Here is a 19,046-nt window from a genome sequence, read left to right as displayed (position 1 = left end):
GGCCGCACTAAATCAATCCTGATCACCTTCGTCAAAGCCAAGGAGGTTCCCAAACAGCTCAACTTCTACGGAGCCGTCTATAACTGCCACCCCTTCAAAGCCAAGGTAGAGGCCTGTTTTAACTGCTGGAGACCGGGCCACCGACCGGACGTCTGCCCGCAAGCTGTCAGCAACCGATGTCACAGATGCGGCGACACCCATCCGGCAACTTCAACTCCCACATGCGACTCCAAATGTATCCTGTGCGGTGGCTCCCACTTCACGGGGTCCAAAAAATGCAAAGTCCGGTTCGACCGGGCTGGCAAACCGAAATCCAACACCAATGCTACAACCACCACAGACAATCCTGCCGGGTCTTCATCCACCGAGAGCATGGCTCACCAGTCCCGGTCATCACGCAACCGGCTTCGGAGCAACTCCAGAACCGGTTCCAGGTCCGTCTCACGGAAAAGCCAGCACAGGAGCCGGTCCGGCTCCTTCCCGCCACTACCGAGATCAAAAGCCCAGCCCATGGATAAACAGGTGAGCTGGAAGCCGGGACCTCCCTCGCTCGCTAAAGAGAATGAAGAGCTCAGAGCACAACTCAGACAGCAGAGTCTAGAAATTGCAGAGCTACGTCAACAATTACAACTACTTCTCAGGAGAGAACAGCCTACAAAGAATTCTGTTCCCCCCAACCCAGTACAAAATATTACACCTAAGCAACTCACTCCTTCCCCTGCCCCCACCTCCTCCTCACGCGCTGCGTCACCTACTCGCAACCCCCCAGTTAAGCGCAAGGCGCAAGCTGAATATGACCCGCCCAACTCAGTAGACACAGCTGCGCTCACTCAGCTAACCTCGATAATTCAAAGTCTCGAACAAAACATGAACGCCCTGCGCAATGATACTGCAGAATGGATGACAAACATTGCAGGCCGGATGACTGCCCTCGAGCGACGTCAAGGCGCACATGCGGCCTCTATGGCTCAAATCCAGCCCCACATGCAAGGAACATTCATCACCCAGCCACACGGCCCAAATCTCATAGACTCGTCAGCTGCCCCCCAACATGGCTGCACAACGTAGCGGCATACGAGTGTGGCAGTGGAATTGCAGGAGCTTCCGAGCGAAGCGCAACAACCTGCAACTTCACCTCCAAAACCTCTCAGCAGACGAGATACCTACCGTCATAGCATTGCAAGAAACTCTCTGTAATGTCAAGCTTCGAAACTACACAGTTCATGAGTCAACCAGCGGGCTGCCACGAACGCGAGTAGCGACACTGGTTCACCGTAACTTTACCGCAATTGAGCACGATTTAGAGCTTGATGACATAGACGGCCTCCTAGTAGAACTCTTACCCCGCACACGCAAGGGCAGCAGCCTCTTCATACTGAACATATATAGCCCGCCAAAAGGCCCTCCGGCACCTCTCATTGCAGCAATGCGCAAGGCACTCACGATCAGTGCGGACCACCCCATTCTGATAATAGGAGATTTTAACGCCAACCACACCAGTTGGGGCTACCGTAAAAACTGTCGTAAAGGCACCTCGCTTTGGACTTTCATCCAGAACGAAGGCTTATCCCTGCTCAACGACATAGACCAACCCACAAGGATCGGAACGAGTATTCAACACAACACCAGCCCCGACCTAACCCTCTCAAAACACCTCCCCAACAGTCATTGGACCAACACGCAGCACTCGTTCGGTAGTGATCACTTTATACTCAGCACCGATATCAACCTCACAACCTTGGCCCAGGTTAAAAAACGAAGCCTGGAGGTGGTGGACTGGGACAAGTTCCGTCAAATCAGAAGAGACGTCCCAGTCACCATCACAGATCTGGACACCTGGACACAAACCCTCACCAAGGACGTGGCTGGGGCCACATCCACAATCCCTAACACCCCAAATGCAGAGACGGCAGACAGTCGCTTACTACATCTTTGGGAAGCGCATGCCAGCCTTCAAAAAAGGTGGCTCGCTCACAAACACAATCGACCACTTAAGAGGCGCATAGCCGCTCTCGTAAAGGAGATTGAAGCACATGCAAGCCAACTGGCACACCAACAATGGGGCCAGCTGTGCGATCGTATGAGCGGCAACCTCGGCCTCAGAGACACGTGGACATTTCTTCGTTGCTTGCTCGAACCAGGAGGCACAAAAGCAGCGCAAAGGAAGAATGTCAACCGCATTCTGCACAAGCTTCCTTTGCAGGATGACGTCTTGTTAGACGCTCTTAAAGCACATTACCTTACCACAACTCCACCTACCCCGCTCCCTACTTACACCGGCGGCCCCAATCCTACACTAGATGAGGACATTTCCAAATGGGAAGTTAAAGCTGCCATACAGAAACTACGCACCACTTCGGCCCCGGGGGCAGACAAAATCAACAACAAGATGCTCAGGAATCTGGACGAGCGCTCCATACAGGCTATAACAGACCTCTTCAACAGGTACTGGCAAGATGGAGCACTACCAGCCCAATGGACGCACGCCCGCATAACCTTTATTCCGAAACCTGGCAAACCCCTAGATCTAAAAAACCTACGCCCAATCTCCCTAACATCCTGTCTAGGCAAACTGTTCGAACATGTGGTCCTGGAACGCCTACAGAACCATATGGACGATCACGACCTACTCCCCCACACGATGATTGGCTTCCGCAGTCACTTGTCGACACAGGACGTTATGCTTCAGATTTCAGAAGAGGCCCTCCACCCCCGACATGCAAAACGCACGCGAGCAATACTAGCTTTGGACCTAACCAAAGCCTTTGACAACGTCAACCACTCCGCCATCCTAGAAGCGCTCTCGGCACTAGGAACCGGCCCGCGCACCTTCAAATACATTTCAGCTTTCCTAAGACACCGCACAGCAGAAATCAGCTTCGGATCTCTCTCCTCCCCAACCTTCGCACTCGGCAGCAGAGGCACCCCGCAAGGGTCAGTCCTCTCGCCGCTGCTCTTCAACATAACACTCATTCCCATGGCCAAGGCGTTAAAAGCAGTACCTAATCTCTCGCACTCCTTCTATGCCGACGACATTACCCTGTGGACAACCACAGGAAATGCCGGAGCCATAGAAGAAACATTGCAGTCCGGTGCCGACCTGGTGGCAGCGCATGCTGCAACCGTCGGCCTGGCATGCTCCCCTACCAAATCCGAGTTACTCATTCTTCGACCACCTAGATGTAGGACGGACCTAGGCCCCCCACCTCCAATAAAACTCACGCTGGACGGCACCCCCATCCCAGAAGTGGAAAAGGTCCGAATCCTAGGCATCCTACTCCAGAGTAACGGCAAGAACACCGCCACGATAACCAAACTCACAAACACCGTCCATCAGACAATGCGGCTCACACGACGAATTGCCAACCGACACAGGGGCATGAGAGAACATGACCTCCGTCGCCTAGTTCAAGCATTCGTCGTCAGCCGCATAGTATACTCTCTCCCATATCTCTTCCTCACGAGAGCAGAAGAAGAGAAAATCAACGCCCTGATTCGCCAGGCATACAAGACCGCCCTCAATCTCCCTCGACACACTTCCAACGAACGACTTTTACTCATGGGCATACATAACACACTAGCCGAGCTTACCGAAGCTCACCGGACGGCACAACTTGAACGTCTCTCCTCCACCCCTACAGGCCGCAGCATTATTAAGAACCTAGGTCTTAACCCAACCAACTCTCTCCGACCTACATACCCCACCCCCGGGGCCACCCAAAAGCTTCTAACAGTGCATCCACTCTCAAAAAACATGCACCCAGTCCACCACCAAGCTCGACGCGCAGCAAGAGCCCAGGCACTACACAAACGTTACAACCAGCACACGGAGGCTGTCTACGTAGATGCCGCGGCATACACCACTCAGCCAGCCTTCGCCATTTGCGCAATCGGTAACAATCTTTCACCTCTAGCAGCTGTATCGGTCCTAACGCACACCTCACTAGAAGCCGAAGAAGCTGCAATTGCCCTTGCGATCTCCTCAACCACTGCCACACTCGTATTCAGTGACTCAAAAACCGCAATCAGAAACTTTTCAAAAGGACGGACACATGCCATCGCCCATAAAATTCTCAACTCCTCTCAGCCCCCCACTAGGCCCATTCAACTCATATGGGTCCCCGCGCACGCGGGCCATCCAGGCAACGAAGCCGCCCATGACACCGCTCGAGCGTACGTCAACCGAGCAGGGCAAGCCACCGAGCCAGGAAGCGCCCGTGACCGAATGGTCACATATCACGAAATTTCACTCCACTACAGAGAGCAACGACTCCACTATCCTCCGCCTCACAAATCACTCACTAAATTAGAGCAGGTGACGTGGCGCCAGCTACAATCTCGCACTTTTCTCTCCCCCGCCCTTCTAGCGCTAATGCACCCAGGGTTGTTCTCTCCAGAGTGTACCTTATGTGGAGCCCCAAGAGCTGATTTCCATCACATACTGTACATATGCTCTGAGTTCCAGCCGCCATCAGAATGGCAACTCACTGACCTCGAGCGATGGGAGGTCGCGGTGTCCAGCTCCGACCCAGCTGTCCAAAAGCAGCTGGTGGGCTGGGCTTCGGAAGTCGCCGGACGTCACCGACTGCTGGCCACTTCACGAGACCAAGGGCCAACCCAGGAATAGCTTAAGATACGGCTCAATATGTATTAAAGTTTATCACCACCCACCATCGAAATCCTCTCCACTTGAGTGGGCTCCTCGCCTCTTGTCAGCCAATTACATCAGAAAAACCGGTTAATGTAGGCAATTTTATTCGTTTTGAAATCAATTAAAGGTAACCCCCTATAAACGAAGAGCGTCCGATTGGGCTGTTCAGACAACGCCACGGGTCACCACCCCATGTCTGCGTCGGCGGTTGCATAAGTTTGACGTGACATTGGAACAAAAAAAGACTAGAATTGTTTTACGTTTTGGGGCCCCAAGTGCACTAGCAAGTGTGCAGCAGGCTTTCGCCTTCAAACGTTACAGGAATGCAACATGTTGCCGAACTTTTAAATTTCCTCGCAGATGGAATGTTAGGGAATTGACAATCTCTATAGGCCAATAAACATGGTGTCAACACGTTGTAAATAACAAAGGCCTGAAGGACTAGTGCAAACGGTTATCCGCTGACAGAAAACATGCCTTCCCCAAAGCCTATTACCGATAAATTTGGTTCACTTTCAATATCGAAGAGCATCGTATTTTTATCAATACATTTGCTTAAAATTGTTTAGCAATGACATGGTAAGGTGAAGCAGTAGGAAGCCAGAATATTCAGCACATGCCCATGGTACTGTTGCCACGGCATGACTTCAACGTGGAGTTCAAATATGCAACAGCTGCACAGTCCACAAACTGCCAGTTTCAGGACCGAGAAAGGAAGCCAATGGATTTAACATCTCGGAGTCAGCGTGGACGGGGTATTTACGTGGCATTTATATCTGTGCTTTGCATTAAAGCCACACATTTCAAGAACAAATTGGTCTTGGGCTATATATAGTTGGCTGGCACTTGAAGCCGTTATGGCGCAGGTAAAACGAACACAAGGACAGCAATCGCACTCGCGGTGCCCGATCTCGTATTCTTTGTGTTCGTTTTATTTGCGATACTATATGGCTCAGTTTGTCGTATAGTTTGACGGTGAATTCCTCATTGTCGCATCATTCAATTTATCTGAAACATTTTTTTTTTCTGAAATAACTTTTCCGGAGCCCAGTTATGTCAGCACGCAGTTTTAATTGACCTCTGTTCTAACGCATTCGCGCAAGTATAAATAACTGAAAACATTGTCAGAAATGAGCCCCGAACAGTCGCACGCGTTCGGCGTGTACGCAGCTGCACAAAGTTCGGTAATATAGATGAGTTTGCCATCGCTTTGGTGGTCATTTTACCGCATGGCATGCACACGCTGCATTTGAGTTACACAGAACAACGCGCATACTAAAATTTGTCCAAGTGACTCGCACGTTATCATTAGCGGTACAATGTTCCTCAACACATACCACATATAAACAATTTATCTAGCGGATAATAGAACACCCTTAGTCCAACAGATAGTCTTGATACCGTAAATAGCGAATAAAAAAAAACTAGAAAGATGAGCGCGGCAGCAGCGCACCAACACGTCGGTGGAGGGGCGCTTGAACACACTAGAAGCAAGAATGTTTGAATTCGAGAAATAAATAAACGAAGAGTAACACTCATTCACAGTTATAAGAAACACGGCGCGTGTCAGCTAGCACGGCGGTTGCGTTGGCGGCTCGGGACAACGAAACGCCCGGGCAAAGTCTCGCGATCGGGCGGTCCTGTACCGACAGGCGCCCGCCAGGAGTCCTTCCTCTCCGCAAAGGGTGTGGCAGAAGCGCAGGTAGAAAAACTGCCGACTAATCCTCAGCTCCGCGGAATCGTCATCGACGAAGTCGCTCTCCTCCTGCGACGCGCCGGTACCGTTCATTCTTCGACGCTGCGCTTCGGCGCCTGTCGACGCCATGTCCAAAGCCCAGTCGGCGAGGACCAGGAGCCGACCTTCCTCCGGGCTCACGGCCCTTCCGAACACCGCGGACGCTGCATCGCGGACACACTGGATTCGCTGATCCACACTGCCGTCCAGTGGCCGGTCGCTGTTGCCTCCGGCCAGCGACTGGTCAGTGGTGCCGGCGCCGCCACTAACATTTGCCTCGGCGACCGTTGAAGTCAGGTTCAGAGCCCACTCGTCAATACCTGGTCTTTCCAGGTGTGTCACGTGACTGCCGAAAACAATTGATGCCCAATCGCGGGCGCCCCCGATCACTTGTTCCACCGCTCTCGCCACGGCGTGGCCGGTTGTGGGCGTGCCTGCTGCGGCGAGGATCCACTCCAGCCATTCCAGGAGCAGCCGGAAACCGACCGAGGCGTAGTAGAGGCTCGGCACGTTCGCGTTAGCGACCAGCGTTTCCGCGACGAGGAAGCTGGCCGGCACGGCGACAAACTGCTGCTCGCCCACTTGGAAGAACGACAGCTCGCCGCTTAGCTGCCGATGGACGGCGCCTTCCTCGTAATCGACGCCGACGTGGTCTCGGCTTGCGAGGACCACGTTCAGCAGGAAGTGGTCGCCGTAGTGCGATGGAGATGACACCACGCGCGGTCGCTGTCTGCGACTCGTAAGGCCGCTCTCGCCTGAAACACATTACAAAAGGCCGCATTATCTTTATTTAATTATTTGGCACATTATGCCCCAGGAACTCCCCCCGGTCGGTGCCCTGGGATCCCTTTTTCAATTTGCGTATACGTCTATGTAACACATTTCCAATGTTCTCTTCTCAATACTCTATACTCTATACCCAATAAACCAATAATATTGTGCTCGCGTTTGCTATATAGAGCCATTATCGACTGAGTCAAATAAGTGAACGGACCCCGTGGGAGGCGTTTACAGGCCTGTCAAATTACTCGAACGTTGAAGCAGTGTACCATTAAAGGAAAACCCCACTCAAAAGGGATCTCAAATGGTGCATGTAAAGGCTACACATGCGCGCGCGCACACCATTGCAGACAGTTTTCCAGCCACATTTATATACTAGCCCGATACATATGCTAGAGAGTTATATATTTGCCCTAAATATCCCTGATAGCTAAGTAAATAAGACATCGACAGGTTCAGAACATATAGTCAAATGCACTGATATAATAAACACTACGTATAAATACGAATTTTCCCGAAGAATGAAAGCATTCCTCCCTCATTTCTTTTTGCCAACTGCTTACCTGTGATGGTGAAGTTCAGCTTCGAGAATTCACTGCCGTTTATAGTCATGCTCTGGGAACGCAGTGAACGGTGGAGAACGGTGCTTTGCAGGTTCTCCGCCATGTTCTTGAAGGCGCGCATGCGGTCGTTCGACACCAGGGCAGTGGTCACCCAGTGTGGAAACAGATCCTTGAAGTACGTACCCGTTATTTCCAGGCACGGGTCGACGCCTTCAGGGGCAGCAGTGCGGTCGTAAGCACCCTCTCCGCGAAAGAGGTAGTCGTACTTCATCACCTGAGCCAGGAGAACCGCGGACGCGTAGGCTCGACCGTGTTCTGCGGTGAGGTTTTCTTCGGACAGCAGAGTCATGATCTTGGAGACCTCTGTCATGCCTCTCGCGTGCAGGACGCTGTCGGGAGAGTACTTCGAGCCATTCCAGGCCAAGCCTTGATTGAGGGCGTCCGTCCAGCTGGCGCCAGGAAACGGCGGCTGCAGGTATTTAAGACGAGTAATGTTGAACGGGTCCGACTTGCTGACACGTGACCGCCAGTCGCTGGCGGAACTGTCGGCACGGCACAGAGCATCGACAGTTTCGTTGTCGTCAGCGGCACCCAGGCTTCTCAGAGCTGTGCGCAACATCTCTTCGACAAAGCGACTTGGACCTAGAGTCGAATTGAGCGTCTCTCCGATGTCCACGAACGTCTCGTCGCCCTTCAAGGTGACCGAGACGAAGGTCGGCAGGCCAATCTTGAAACTGCTGCCAACGACGAACTGCAGGAGGCTCTGAAGGTCCCTGCGCGCCGTTACAGACCCGTGTGACGCCGTCCCGCGGTCGAGATTCATAGCGCTGATGACGTCCGAAGCAGTCGTGACCTGAGCGGTGTCGCGCGCTTCCGCGAAGGTCTGGCAACTGCTGTAGAAGGCGGCCATGTTCCTTACGCCGCCGCTGTCGTCCATGCCGCGACCTCGGGATGCACCGGGAGCGTGCGTCAGAACGCGGAGAAGAGCCTCGCGTATGTTTCGCGTGTAGTTTTGCGCGCTCTCGCGGAGGTAGCTGCGCCTCCGAGGATTCGCGGCGCGCCAGTTGCCGCAGGCGAAACGATCAAACTCGAGGCACGGATCGGCCGCGAGGTCCAGCGAGCTTGTCATGACTCTGACTGCGCGAGCGCAGGACGGATCCCCCCGGCAAGCTGCGGCAAGTCGATCGAGCAGACTCATCTTGGAATGCGAACGCTTCATGGGCACCAAGAAGGCGATGACGAAGGCCACGAGAATCAGGACGGAGATGACGATCACGGGAAACAGGATTTGTTTGGCGTCGACCCTGCTGTTGCTGGCCCGGCTGACACTGTCCCTCGGCGAAAACCTCGGCGTTTGTTTGGCTATCGCTGGAAGAGGAAGCAGTAGGACACTGAAAGTAGTATCCAAAAAATCTGCATGCGAATGGATTTCGAAGTCGCAACCAAATAGCGAAGCTTTGCTATCCGCCTGTAAATGCGCCGTGCAGGCAGAACAGTGCCGCTTAATTCCTCGAGTACGGGGGTGAAATCTTGGACAAAGGCCCAGAGACACAAAGCAGTCATTGTAACCGCCAGTGATTCACACGTGTGCCATGAGGGGTTATAACAAGGGCCCGTATTCACAAAGTTCGTACGCTAGAATTGTTCTTAAAGAGGAAGCTTTGGCTTGTGGCGAACTCCGATTTCTTTATTCAAACACATGTAAAACACATGAATGCTTTAATGAGACGACCTCTCAACCGATTTTAATTAGTTCTATTTTATTTATTTTATTTACAGAATACTGCAGACCGGATCGGTCCAAGCAGGGGAGGGTACATACATTTGTTAGTAAGCACTATGCCTTAGAATCAGCAACAATGGTGAAGTTACAATTTACATCCAGAAAATATAATAACAAAACTAAACAAGGTTACAAAGCAAATACACTTTGTGAGAGTACATGCCCCAAACACAGGTACATAGACAAAGAAGCACACTATGCACAGTTAATAAGTAATCATCACTTCTAACCATACATATACATAAATATATACACAGGCTCTCAAAAAGTTGAAGAAAGGAGAGGCAGGGAATTCCAGTCGGATATTGTTTTCGGGAAAAATGAATGTTTGAAGAAATTCGTGCGGGCAAATATTGGCTTGATGCTATGACTATGTTTATGTCGTGAGAGTCTGGTTGTTTCCGTTTCGAAGTAGTCCTGTGGCTGAATGCCTAGTTTTTGAAAATACAAGGAGTGAAGAAAGCGCAGCCGGGCAGCCTTTCTTCTTCTTCCAGCCAATGACTCAAGGGCTGCCTGATGTAACATGGCGGACGGAGAGTCCCTTCGCTTGTACCGGCTATATATAAACCTTACTGCTAATCTCTGAATTTTTTTCTAATTTATCTATGTTGATTGTGGTGTGTGGGTCCCATACTATGCTGGCGTATTCAAGAGTAGGTCTAACAAATTATTTGTACGCTTGAAGAATTGCCTAATTCATGTTTTAAGAAACCTAGCTTTTTCCTTGCAGAGGAGAAGATGTTGAAGATATGAGATGGCCATTTAAGATCAGATGTTAAAGTCACGCCCAGGTGTCTGTATTCTTCCGCTTGACTAATTATGTTGTCCCCAATGCCATACGTAAGTTTCATTTTGTTGATCGTTCGTAGCACATAAATAAACGGTTTTGTCATAATTAATTGTCATATCCCACTTGTTACACCAGTCTGCAAGGAGCTGCAAGTTCGAATTTAGGACAAGTTGATCGGATACAGAATGAATGCTTTTGAAGATAATGCAGTCATCGGCGAATAACCTGGCCGACGTGCTTAGTTCTAGAACACCTAACAGGTCGTTAATATAAATATTAAATAAAACAGGCCCCAAGACTGAGCCCTGGGGAATCCCTGAGTGAAGATCTAAGAAGCGGGAGAAGTTGCCATTAATTTCCACATGTTGTTTTATATTTTGTAAATATGACATAACCCAAGCGATGATATAGAAAGGGATACCCATTTCTTTCATTTTGCTTATTAATTTGGTGTGAGGAACCCTATCAAACGCCTTGGAGAAATCCATAAAAATTATATCTACCTGACCGCCACTGTCGAGAGTTTTTGTTAAATTATGTACGGTATCAATTAGTTGTGTAGTAGTGGAAAAACGTTGCCGGAAGCCATGTTGCCTGTTGCTAATTATTTCATTCGTGTCTAAAAAGCTGTTAAGGTATTGAGTATAATATGCTCTATTAGTTTGCAAGGAATAGCGGTGAGAGATATTGGGCGGTAATTATTTATTTCCGATGGATTTCCTTTCTTTAATACGGGCATAACACGCGCAACACGCCAGTCATGGAGTACGACGCCTGACTCCACAGATTTTTGAAAGATTACAACGAGAAATCTGGCCAGAATTTCTGCATAGCTTTTTTAAGAATGCTGCGGGAATGTTATCAGGGCCGGCTGATATTTTTGGATCCAATCGCAATAGAAGTTCGGTAACACCTTCCAAAGAGATGTTAATGTTGCTTGCGTCATCACTAACTGACGTGTTATCAATCTTTGCATCAGGTCTGTAAAATACGCTTTGAAAATGGAGGTTGAACCTGTCTGCCATTTCCTTTTTGTCCGTGACAACTTCCCCGTCTACCGTTACTTAGTCTAACTTTTTATTGTCCTTATTCTAAAGTTACTGCCAGAATTGTCGAGGATTTTCCGTTGCAAAATGACCAAGTGTCTTGGAAAAATACCTGTTTCTTGCTTTTTGCAATGCATGCTTGAGGGAGGCGCTTAATTCTGTAATTAGTGAAGCATTGTTATTCTTTTTGTTCCTGCAGCGCTTGATTTTCCGTTTTAATTGTATTAGTTCTCGAGTTAGCCAAGGGTTTGTTCTCCCTATTTTCTTTACTTTTTCCGGTACAAGTTATCGTATGCAGTAATCGCAGAGGTATTTAAACCTCGCCCACAACGCATTTACGTCGTCCTCACAAAACGATAAGAGGGCATCTTGCAGAAAAATGCATAATGCATGATTGTCTACCGCGTCAAAATAATGCTTGACAGTTTGTAATTTTTGGCATGGGCGTTCCCAGTTGGCGTGGAAGCATGCAGGTAAAATAGACGTTTTTGTGATCAGAAATGCCCTCGTACACTTCAGTAATGCATTTTTTTATGCCTGCGGAACATAAAGAAACATTTCGTAGAGAAAGTTAAATTCTAGTGCATCTATAGGAAAACATTTGTGATTTAAGGCCTGGAAATTCTTTAATTACTTACAAAGCTAAAAAGAAATGGAAGCATGAAGTTTACAAATTCGTAACTCTGCGTCAAAAATCTACATCGCAGTTTCGTAAAGTGCATGTAAACTGAATGAAATGTTCTTTAGCCTGCCCCCCCCCCCTCAAATGTTTACTTATGGTACAAAAATAATTTTTACAACGCTTTGTGCGGCGTTTGATTTGGGTGGCAGTTGTATCCTGTAGGATGTATACTTGGTGTAATGCCAAGAAAGGCGAAACAGATATTGAAATAAGTGACTCTGTTACAGCATCTAAAGTGGACAAATTTGACATACGATTTTCGAGCTTGCGTGATATTGTTTACTATGTTTTGCAGGACCTTGCAACAGTCCTGCTCCTAAGTTATTACACTTGAGAGCGGTGCATATTACATAAATTTTGTGCGCTTTAGACGTATTATCAGGTGCAGCTTAAAGAACTGCCACATCATTTCTTATTGCTCAGTTATTATTTAACTCGATGGCTGGGGTTTCCTTTCTTACTCGATTATTTTGCAAATTTCCAGATTTGTTTTAAGGAAATTAGTCGTCGACATAAATAAGTCCGTATCACAGAGTGACTACATTTTAACTTATTTTAAATACACAAACCACATCAAAATCAGTGCAGTACGTGGTTGCCGAGGAAAAATTAATTCGCCGTTTAGATAGGAGCGACCGAGCTAAAGCTTCCTCTTAAGAGCATTTGGCAGCCTATCGTGATTGTCGACGTAACATCAGAGACTGCGGGCCGATGGCAAAAAGCTATTACGTACGAAAAACTGGGTGTATTCGGCCCCAGGAATGAACGGCCTCGTTTAGGTGCAATATCACTACCATGTCTGCAGAAATGACCTAGGAAGTATGAGAGGTTGCTCCTGTTGGGGCCGAAAAAGGTTCCGAAGCGTGCGTTGACATCGAGGGAAACATAAGTATCAGAAATTTGAAAATGTTAAGGCAAAACCATCGATGCTAACGCATGAATGCAGTCCCCTTTCGCGATGATCATCGAGCAACGCTGCCTTTATTGCAGCAGAAATGCAATGAACCAGGCACATATGCTAAGTGCCCTATTTGTCTCGCATCTATAGGGCGATACCGTTCAAAATTCTGGTGCCCCCACTAATATCCACACGACGAAAAATAAAGACAACAGAAAAAAAAGGAAAATCCCGGAATTTTAGATTCGGATAGACTGTCGCAATGGACAGACGATGACCCGTTCACTCTCTACTTCGATAGCTTCGCTAAAAATAAAAGGTACTTTGTGTTCTAATCAAATTATACGTCGGTCATTTCATTAACCCTATTTATTGACCGCCTATGTGTATGTCGTCGCTGCATACAGACTTGTTTGAACTCTCAATTAGTACTCTATCAGCTCCCTCTGTGATCGATTCATGCATGTTTCCCTCTGTCACCTTCAGGCAATGGGAAATGGCAACATAAAGATTGACAGGTCTTGTGCGTTGACTAAAATAAGTAAATATTTGGATCCGATCACTTCTGCTGCTTCATGTCTAAGTACAATGCGCTCGCGCACAGCGCTGCGCCGTAGCGCCACTTACATTGCTGCCGAAACGTCTTACGCCGTGGGTCATGCAGCACGCTGGACACGCCATTGGCGTTCTGCGTAGACCTCGCCGAGTTTGCGCCGCGATCGCTCTTATTCTCGCAAGCCGTTCCCGGGGTCTTGCACTGCGACTGCAAAAGCGCGTCCGGCAAGGCACCGCCCTTGCTCGCCACCGGCTCGTCGACATGCTCGTAGGAGTGCTCGGAGGCCCAACTGATGGAGGGCGTCGCGACCTCCGTGGCGACCCGTGCCGGAGACTTTCTGGTCAACTCCTGCTTGAGCAGCGCGAGGATGGCGTTCCTGTGGGGCGACGCGCCGCCAGTCATCTCGCGGGCGACCTGGGAAATCCAGGACTGACCCAGAGACCTGCAGAGCTTGGACTGCTCGAACGACATCGTCACCTCGGAAAACGGAGTCGTCGTGCGATCCGTCGCGCCCGACCTGATTGTCGTCAGTTCGGGACATGTGTCGGGATACAGGTCGCCGTAGTAGTCTTCTTCGCTCGTCTCCGTAACGGAGTTTTGCGAGGCCCTGGCGGTACTGTCGCGGTGCCTTGGCTGCGACGCATTCTTCGTCGTCGACGTACGGGGCGCTGTCTTCCACCGCGGTTGAAACCTTGGGTTGCATGGTGGCGTGGCGTCGCCGTTTGCCTCCTGTGCCGGACCCGGCGGGGCACTGTCGTTTGCGCAGACGTCGGACGCCGTGGAACGCCCGGACTGCAACTTTGTGGAGGGAGCTACCGTGGTGCTTTCCTTGCGTTGGATGCTAGAAGGGACTGCGGCACTCTTGCAAACCGGATTGTCAGGTTGACTGAGATCGAATTGGTTGCATGCCGCGGCGGAGTCCAGCTCCCTGGCTTTATTGGTTTCCGATTTCGAGGTGACCTGGCTTTCTACTAGCACGGACACCTGCTGTAATGGCGCGGCGTTCTGCTTGCCCGCTCCGGCCCACGTCGCGATTTGGCCGTCGCCCGTTTGAGTCGCTTCAACGGCAACTTCCGCCTGAGGTTTCATATCGAAAGAAGTGAATTGTGTGCTTCGTTGGCCCGTCTCTGGGGCGGCTCGTGGGCCACTGTCGATGTCGCGCGTCACTTGGAGCCGTTTCGGCCTGGGAGCCTCCGGCGAGCTTTCCTGCAGCCCCTTGCGGTCTCGAGTCGGCGCGCGATGTTCGCGGTGCCTCGCGTGTCTGGTTCTAGGGCGAGACGCCCGGAACATCGCGTCCGATCGGCGGACATGGTGACGCGTCATTTGGGTCGTCGAGTCCGACCGGCCGGTTTCGTCGCGGGACTGAGCTGCGTTTCCTTCCAAGTTGTCGTCCGTAGGAGTGGCGGTGGCCCACATTGAGGACGCCACCGGAACGTCTGCAGACGCCGTCGCTGCCGACGAGCTCTTCCCAGAGGACGTGACGCTCGTCTTGGAGGGCACCTTGCGCTTTCGGGCAATCTTCGCTTTGGGCAGGCGCTTCTTGGCCTTCTCGTGCTCCATAATCTTGGACCAAGAGGGTACCGCGCTACCAACAGCTCAGAAAGGGAGCTCTTCTTCTTTGAGTCCGAGCACGCGGTGCGCTGCTCCTGCTGTTGCTGCTGCTGCTGCTGCTGATGATGATGATGATACTCTGATATGGCTCGCGCCCACCAGGGGGGATAGGCCAAGAATCGGGCGGCAGGAGGTAGCTAAAGGAAATTCTTATTTGAAAACGAGCATTTCTAACCGACAGAACGGCTCAAATGACATTCGGAAGCATCAAGTCGGATACACTACAATTAGGAAGCAAAGGCACACCGCAGGGGTCAGTGCTGTCACCCTTTCTGTTCAACATAACGATCAAACCCATGACCAAGCTTCTTGCCGCCGCACCAAACTTATCCTCGGCACTCTACGCAGACGACATCACCCTCTGGACACTCAGGGGAAACGAAGGTGATATCGAGAGCACGCTATACAGACGGGAGCGAATATAGTGACCGGATACTCCAGGAGAGTCGGACTAACGTGCTCGCCACAAAAAAACCTAACGCCTAGTTATCAGACACAGACCTAAGAAAAACGATCCCGCGGCACAATTGAATGTTAGGGTCGATGGTACAAAAGTTCCAGAAGTACAAATCTCGAGAATGCTGGGAATGCACATTCAGAACAACGGGAAAAACAAAACTACACTAAACAAACTAGTCGCTTGCGTTGGACAAACCAACAGGCTCATAAGACGAATAGCTAACAAACACCAGGGAATGAAAAAAAAAACAGATTTGAGGAGGCTAGTGCCGGCTTTCGTGCTCAACCGTATAGTATATTCTCTCCCCTATCTCAAACTTCAGGCAGCGGAAAAGAACAAGGTTGAATGCCTCAAAAGACAATCATACAAGGCAACCCTTCATTTCCCTAAGTATACATCAACAGAAAGGCTGCTAATGTTAGGCGTACACAACACGCTTCCCGAGCTAGTCGAGGCGCACAGAATCGCACAGTACGACAGGCTAACAAAAACACCCATGGAAAGACACATTCTAAGGACCTTAGATAACAGGCAAGAATACATAGGGACGGACGTCGTGCAAATGCCTAGAGACATACACAAGTATCTGAGAATAGATCCAATCCCGAAAAACATGCATCCTGAACACCACGCAGAAAGAAGGAAGGCGAGAGCCAAAGCCCTCCACAGGCAATATTCAAACCATAAGGAGGCAGTCTGTACGGAGGTTGCAGAGCTCTGTGATTACGATGCCTTTTCGATAGGCATCGTGGGCATGGACCTAAAACCAATCTCAGCCGCCTCCGTGCGGAGCAAAAAGGCACACGAGGCGGAGGAAGCGGCCATCGCCCTAGCCATTATAAGCACTGAAACCAACACGATTTTTAGCGACTCGAAGACAGCCGTTCGAAACTTTGCAAGAGGGAGGGTCCACAAACCCGCCAAACAAATCCTAAAACCGCAAAATTTCAACGCCAGACCCATTAAAATCATATGGGTTCCGGCCCACGCGTCGCATCCTGGGAACGAGGCGGCCCACAACTTAGCCCGAGGTTTTGTCAACCGGGCAGCGGGCGAGCCGGTCCTGAGGTCGGCCAGAGAGACCTTGACCACCTGCCACGAGATAACATCATATTACAGAAACAACAGAAGGAGGCTCCCGCCGCCGGACAAAAGCCTTAATAAACATCAACAAGTGGCGTGGCGGAAGCTACAAACCAACACCTTCCCCAACCCCTATAATACTCCAAGGCCTACCGAGGAGTCTACACCCCCGAATGTAAGCTCTGCGGGGCCACAAAGGCAGATTTAAAACACATTTCATTCGTCTGCGACAATCTAAAACCGAAAAGAGAATGGCAACTCTCTAACGAGCAAGAGTGGGAGAATGCGGTGTCCAGCTCGGACCCGGCGGTTCAACTGCAGGCCGTCAGCTGGGCTTTGGAAGTCGCTGACAGACAGGGCCTCACTACCATAAGGGATGAAGTTACGAAAAAGTCAGTGGTGACTTCCGTGCTGAAATCCCTGACAAAGTGAAAGTTGAAAAACTCAACTTGTTTCATTTGAATACTCCCTTAAATTGGCATACTGGCATTGCTCCACGAACAATATATGTACAGTTGTAGAAGTACCACACCTCGAAAAATTGACTGATCCAAGTCGACCGGCTGAGTGGCAGCACCGTCCGTCGGAACAACCCAGCCAATTACTCACGTGCGGCATTAAAAAGAAGACTCTTGGAGATAGTGAAGAGGAACTGATTGGACGGCCACCTCACGCATCCTGGAAGCCCATTAAAATCAACCAAATCCTTTTTGTTGACGAAATAAAGTTGTTACCACCAACACATTATTTGAAGACGATAAACTCAAAGTAAAAAAAAAAAAAAGATATGAATCTATAGCTAGACTAGTATGCGAGCGAGCAGTCAGACTAACCGAAAGGTGAATGTTAAAAGAGGCTACATTCAAGGAGAAATTAATGTTAATAAAAAATTTAGAGAAACCAACACAGGCGACATGAATGCAGATTTGATGTATAGAATAATGGTAGAATAATTAGTAGGGCAATCGCTTTGTTTCAGTTATGTAACCAAATATAGCGGAACAAACGTGTCTGTGACTATAGCCTACTGTCGAGGCCCCAAATGATAGTAATACTGGTATACTTTACCCTAATCCAATTTTGCAGAGTGGATCTTCCAGTAATATTTCTCTGGTGTGAATATTGTCTGCATGATAAAAAGAAGTCTTCTATTGATTCACTTTCCTTACAATTATGGCCGAGAGGGGACATCGTCAGACAAGCTCTATGTAAATAAAGATTATAATGCGGGATGCGACAGCGTAGACTGGTGCATGTAATTTTCAGTTGTCGAGAAGGACACCACTGTTGTTGTTGTTGTTGTTGTTGTTGTTGTTGTTGTAGCCTGTCACACGTGTGGGTCCCATATACCCACGATGGGGGATTGGCTAAGAAATGGCTGGATTATTCCAAATTAATACGGAGCATTAATTTCGTTATGTATGTAATTAGCATTGAATAGCGTAGAATTAACTGTTAAAATAAAATCAGGAAAGTCACATGTAATGAGTAATAAATAATTTAAAAGTACAAAAATATAAAGTTTAGCAAGGCATTCGTTTAGATTTTTTAAGAAATGTTTGGACAGCGAAGCAAGCATCCCTGTGGCTGAATCCCAAAGTGGAGGCCCCGAACGAAAGAATAACAAGTCCTGTCAAGTCCAGGCCAATTTGTTCGAAAAGGTATTCCCAACAATCTTTTTCTTGCCGCAGTAAAGCGGCGACAAGACACAAGAAAGTGATGTATCGTCTCCTCCTCATTAGAAAATGAACAGAGGGGCGGGGGAGGGAACCGAACCCGACCTGTGTAAGTAGAAATTCAGGGACGGAATGCGGCAGCGTAATTTGGTGAGAGAGACTTCAAGAATCTTTGTGTTACAGGATTCGCTACGTCAGGTAAATTCCAGTTGCTTATAATCTGGAGAAGCCGTCAGATTTGGGTTTGATAAGGCTAATCTAATTGTTCGCATCCGAAATCTTGCCGCCGTGATCTGTGCTGTCACTGGTAGAATAGCAAGAACAGAGCCGGAAAGAGATGTCCTTGCCTGTGAATCGGCAGTTTTATTAAAGAACAAACCTTTATGACCAGCCGCCCAAACCAAATGAACACATTGTACATGGGCAGGAACTAGCAAGTGGAACAGTTTTAGCATGGGTGAATCATTAGTAGCGGTAAGGCAAGAGCATACAGAAAGGGAGTGAGCAAGAATAGCAGCTGTTGTAATCATTTGGTCTAATTTACGTAAAGCTACGATTACTACTAAAACTCGGCCAGAAAAATAGACACAAAATCAGGCAATCTTAAAGAAAAAGACAGTGCAAGCCAAATTTTCCAATGCCAGTTTTTTCCTCGCACTGTGATGCATCTGTTGCAATGATAATGTTTATTTCAAAGGTGCTTAGGTGGTCTTGCAGCATGACGTTTAAGAT

The 19,046-nt window shown here is 49.2% G+C and overlaps 1 protein-coding gene across 1 annotated transcript; it reads right to left on the bottom strand.

Moving 5' to 3' along the window:
- Window positions 1-5,699: 5,699 nt before the first annotated feature.
- LOC142576008 (uncharacterized) lies at window positions 5,700-15,127 on the bottom strand. Its single transcript, XM_075685882.1, has 3 exons — window positions 13,556-15,127; window positions 7,730-9,097; window positions 5,700-7,141 (listed from the first exon to the last, which is right to left on the bottom strand). Exons 1-3 carry the CDS (start codon window positions 15,042-15,044, stop codon window positions 6,222-6,224), a joined length of 3,777 nt encoding a protein of 1,258 aa, XP_075541997.1. The 5' UTR covers window positions 15,045-15,127; the 3' UTR covers window positions 5,700-6,221.
- Window positions 15,128-19,046: the final 3,919 nt, after the last annotated feature.

The sequence above is a fragment of the Dermacentor variabilis genome, chromosome 3 (assembly GCF_050947875.1).
Source record: "Dermacentor variabilis isolate Ectoservices chromosome 3, ASM5094787v1, whole genome shotgun sequence".
NCBI classification, from domain to species: domain Eukaryota; kingdom Metazoa; phylum Arthropoda; class Arachnida; order Ixodida; family Ixodidae; genus Dermacentor; species Dermacentor variabilis.
The sequence above is the reverse complement of the archived record's forward strand: the minus strand, read 5'-3'. Positions and strand labels throughout refer to the sequence as shown.